Here is a 4,499-nt window from a genome sequence, read left to right as displayed (position 1 = left end):
AAGTAATTAACCTCCAATTAAAATAAATAAATTTAAATTTTAAAAAAATTTTTTAAAAGAGAAAAAATATGTTTTTCTTTTACTAAATTAATAAACTGGAAAATCATGTTTAAAAATATAATATAGTTTTTATAATAAAATTCCTCAGAAACATTCATTAAACAAATATTCCTGAGTAGCAGGTTTGGATAAAGTTAAACACCAAGAAATATAACTGTAATACATTTCTTATTGATCACTAAATTATATTACTAACTCTGTTAAATGAGTGTATCTTCATTACAGAGATTATTTGCTCTGTGAATATGCTACTTTATCTTTAAGTGTCAACAGAGCTTTCTTTACTTCCTTGTTCCTCAGGGTATAGACCACAGGGTTCAGAAGGGGCGTCATCACAGTGTAGAAAACAGCCACAATCCTGTCCATAGCCTCCTTGGAGCCTGGTCTCAGGTAAATGAAAACACCAGGACCAAAGAAGCAAAGGACCACAGTGCAGTGGGAGGCACAGGTCTGGAAGGCTCTCCATCTCCCTTCTGAGGTGCGGATCTTCAGGATGGAATGGATGATGGATATGTAGGACAGCACTATCAGGAAAAAACAGCCCAAGGCCACCACCCCAATGTTGACAAAGATCACCACCTCGTTGGCAGAGGTGTCTGCACAGGTCAGTTTGAGGATGGGTGGTGCATCGCAGAAGTAATGCTGGATCTGGTTGGGTCCACAGAAGGGCAAATGGAACGTCAGTGTGGTCTGGACAGCAGAGTGCAGAGAGCCACTGAGCCACGTGGTTGTGGCCAGGAGGGCACACGTCCTCCCACTCATCACACTGGCATACCTGAGCGGGTAACTGACGGCCAGGAAGCGGTCATAGGACATGACGGTGTAGAGGAAGCACTCGGTGCTGCCCAGGAAGTGGAAGGAGTAGAGCTGGGCCACACAGCCGGGAAAGGAGATAGGACTGCCTTCTGGGGACACCAGGGTCATCAGCATTTTGGGCACAGTGACCGTGGAGAACCACATGTCAATGAAGGACAGGTTGCTCAGGAAGTAGTACATGGGGGTGTGCAGGTGGGGATCCACTGTGATCACCAGCAAGATGAGAAGGTTCCCCACCACAGTGAGGGCATAGATCACCAGGAAGATTCCAAAGAGGAGCGTGTCCAGCTCTGGTGAATGGGGAAGGCCTGTGAGGATGAACGTTGTCACTAGGCTCATGTTTGTCATTTCTCCACACTTTTGGTCTCTCTCTCTCTCTCTCTATGGAAACATCAAGAGCATCCAACATTTTATTGAGAACTGAGAACTACATTATACAAGTCATACTCAATTTTGCTTACCACAAACCTCCCTTGAAAAAGGAGATAGAATGATTTCATCTTCTGTCTCTTATATCCCTCTTGCTTTCTCTCTCTCTCTCTGTCACACACACCCACACCCACACACACACACAGGCACACACAGATAGATGTGAAAAAGGGAGAAAACCAACAGATTTCTATTGATATATCATGAACACTAACTTAGCACCATAAAACAAGTCAAATTTTCTATTTTATACTTTCTCTGGATCATGTTAGCTTGTTGTATGCTCCAGGTCTCACAATGTTGAAATCAAAGTTTCAGGTTGGTCTCTCATCTCATCTGAAGTTCAGGATCGCCTGCCTCAGTGACAATGTCAGAGTGAAGTAAGATAATAAATGACAACTACTTAGTAAAGTAATGACATTCACAGGTATTCATTAAATGATACCAAATTATATGAAGCTGTTGCCTTGCTTTTTAAATGTATAGCTATAGCTATGGAGGGAGAGAAAGACAGAGACAGAGAGGGAGTAGAGAGAGAAAATAAATTCTCATTGTGCTATAGAGACTTCTCAATTTCAAAGCTACAATTGTGAGGAAAATTTCATCACTGGTATTGGTACTGGTGTCTCACTAACCACCACTAATTGTTTACATAGGAAATAATCTTAGAGCAGGTTAAGAAACTATAAACTTCATACAGAATCCTGACAACCTCTCATGTGATCCAGAAAATATCAACAATCACAACACTGCTAGCCTCAAACTTGTCTTCTTTTACGCAGTCATTGATAAGGCACTGAAAATATAAACTTCATACGTGTTCTCCCAACCACAATCCAGTGGGAAGCGGCTGGTTTCTCACATACATATTTCTATCCTAAAGGTTTAAACATAATATTTTCTCTTATCAGCTTTGTTAGAGATGATATTCTCCCCCAATCTTCCATTCCTTATACTCATAAATCCATGAAATGACCTCAAAAGAGAAGACAATTAACTCTATGAAGCATATGATTCTTGTGTAAAACCAACTACCTGTAACAAGGAAGAACAAAAGAAAAGGATCTATGTTAACTTAATATCAAGAAATATTGGACAAATAACACAAGAAAGAAAGAAGAGAAGGAGCCAAAATGAGAACAACACCCAGTTGTGGATGTGACTGGTGATGCAAGTAAAGTCTGATGCTGTAAAGAAAAATATTGCATAGGAACCTGGAATCTTAGGTCCATGAATGAAGGCAAATTGGAAGTGGTCTAACAGGAGATGGCAAGAGTGAACATCAACATTTTAGGAATCAGTGAACTAAAATGGACTGGAATCAGCAAATTTAACTCAGATGACCATTATATCTACTACTGTGGGCAAGAATCCTTTAGAAGAAATGAAGTAGACATCACAGTCAACAAAAGAATCTGAAATGCAGTACGTGGGTACAGTCTCAAAAATGACAGAATGATCTCTGTTCATTTCCAAGGCAAACCATTCAATATTAATTCTGAAGAAGCTGAATTTGAACAGTTCTATCAAAACCTACAAGACCTTCTAGAACTAACACCCAATAAAGATGTCCTATTCATTATAGGAGACTGGCACGCAAAAGTAGGAAGTCAAGAGATTCCTGGAGTAACAGGCAAATTTGGCCTTGGAGTACAAAATGAAGCAGGGAAACAGCTAACAGAGTTTTGCCAAGGGAACGCATTGGTCATAGCAAACACCCTCTTCCAACAACACAAAAGAAGACTCTACACATGGACATCACCAGATGCTCAATAAGGAAATCACATTGATTACATTCTTTGCAGCCAAAGATGAAGAAGTGCTATATAATCAGCAAAAACAAGATGGGGAGCTGACTGTGGCTCAGATCATGAACTTCTTATTGCAGAATTCAGAATTTTAAATTGAAGGAAGTATGGAAAACCACTAGACAATTCAGGTATGACCTAAATCAAATCCCTTACAATTATACAGTGGAAGTGACAAATAGATTCAAGGGATTAGATCTGATAGACAGAGCACCTGAAGAACTACGGATGGAGGTTCCTGACATTGTACAGGAAGCAGTGATCATGACCATTCCCAAGAAAAAGAAACACAGAGAGGCAAAATTGTTGTCTGAGGAGGCCTTACGAATAGTTGAGAAAAGAAGAGAAGCTAAAGGCAAAGGAGAAAAGGAAAGATGCTGCTGCTGCTGCTACTAAGTCACTTCAGTCGTGTCCGACTCTGTGCGACCCCATAGACGGCAGCCCACCAGGCCCTGCCATCCCTGGGATTCTCCAGGCAAGAACACTGGAGTGGGTTGCCATTTCCTCCTCCAATGCATGAAAGTGAAAAGTGAAAGTGAAGTCGCTCAGTCGTGTCTGACTCTTAGCGACCCCATGGACTGCAGCCTACCAGGCTCCTCCACCCATGGGATTTTCCAGGCAAGAGTACTGGAGTGGGGTGCCATTGCCCATTTAAATGCAGAGTTCCAAAGAATAGCATGGAGACATAAGAAAGCCTTCCTTGGTGATCAATGCAAAAAAATAGAGGAAAACAATAGGATGAGAAAGACTACAGATCTCTTCAAGAAAATTAGAGATACCAAGGGAACATTTCATGCAAAGATGGGCTCGATAAAGGACAGAAATGGTATGGACCTAACAGAAGCAGAAGATATTGAGGAGAGGTGGCAAGAATACACAGAAGAACTGTACAAAAAAGATCTTCACGACCAAGATAATCACGATGGTGTGATCACTGACCTAGAGCCAGACATCCTAGAAAGTGAAGTCAAGTGGGCCTTAGGAAGCATCATTACGAACAAAGCTAGAGGAGGTGATGGAATTCCAGTTGAGCTGTTTCAAATCCTGAAAGATGATGCTGTGAAAGTGCTGCACTCAATATGCTAGCAAATTTGGAAAACTCAGCAGTGGCCACAGGACTGGAAAAGGTCAGTTTTCATTCCAATCCCAAAGAAAGGCAATGCCAAAGAATGCTCAAACTACCACACAATTGCACTCATCTCACATGCAAGCAAAGTAATGCTCAAAATTCTCCAAGCCAAGCTTCAGCAGTACGTAAACCGTGAACTTCCAGATGTTCAAGCTGAATTTAGAAAAGGCAAAGGAACCAGAGATCAAATTACCAACTTCCGTTGGGTCATCGAAAAAGCAAGAGAGTTCCAGAAAAACTTCTACTTCTGCTTTATT

The 4,499-nt window shown here is 41.2% G+C and overlaps 1 protein-coding gene across 1 annotated transcript; it reads right to left on the bottom strand.

The window, feature by feature from the left end:
• Nucleotides 1-288: 288 nt before the first annotated feature.
• LOC102288123 (olfactory receptor 10G4-like) lies at nt 289-1,224 on the bottom strand. Its single transcript, XM_070365192.1, has one exon. It carries the CDS (start codon nt 1,222-1,224, stop codon nt 289-291), a length of 936 nt encoding a protein of 311 aa, XP_070221293.1.
• Between the last annotated feature and the right edge of the window lie 3,275 nt (nt 1,225-4,499).

The sequence above is a fragment of the Bos mutus genome, chromosome 29 (genome assembly GCF_027580195.1).
Source record: "Bos mutus isolate GX-2022 chromosome 29, NWIPB_WYAK_1.1, whole genome shotgun sequence".
Taxonomy (NCBI): domain Eukaryota; kingdom Metazoa; phylum Chordata; class Mammalia; order Artiodactyla; family Bovidae; genus Bos; species Bos mutus.
The sequence above is the reverse complement of the archived record's forward strand: the minus strand, read 5'-3'. Positions and strand labels throughout refer to the sequence as shown.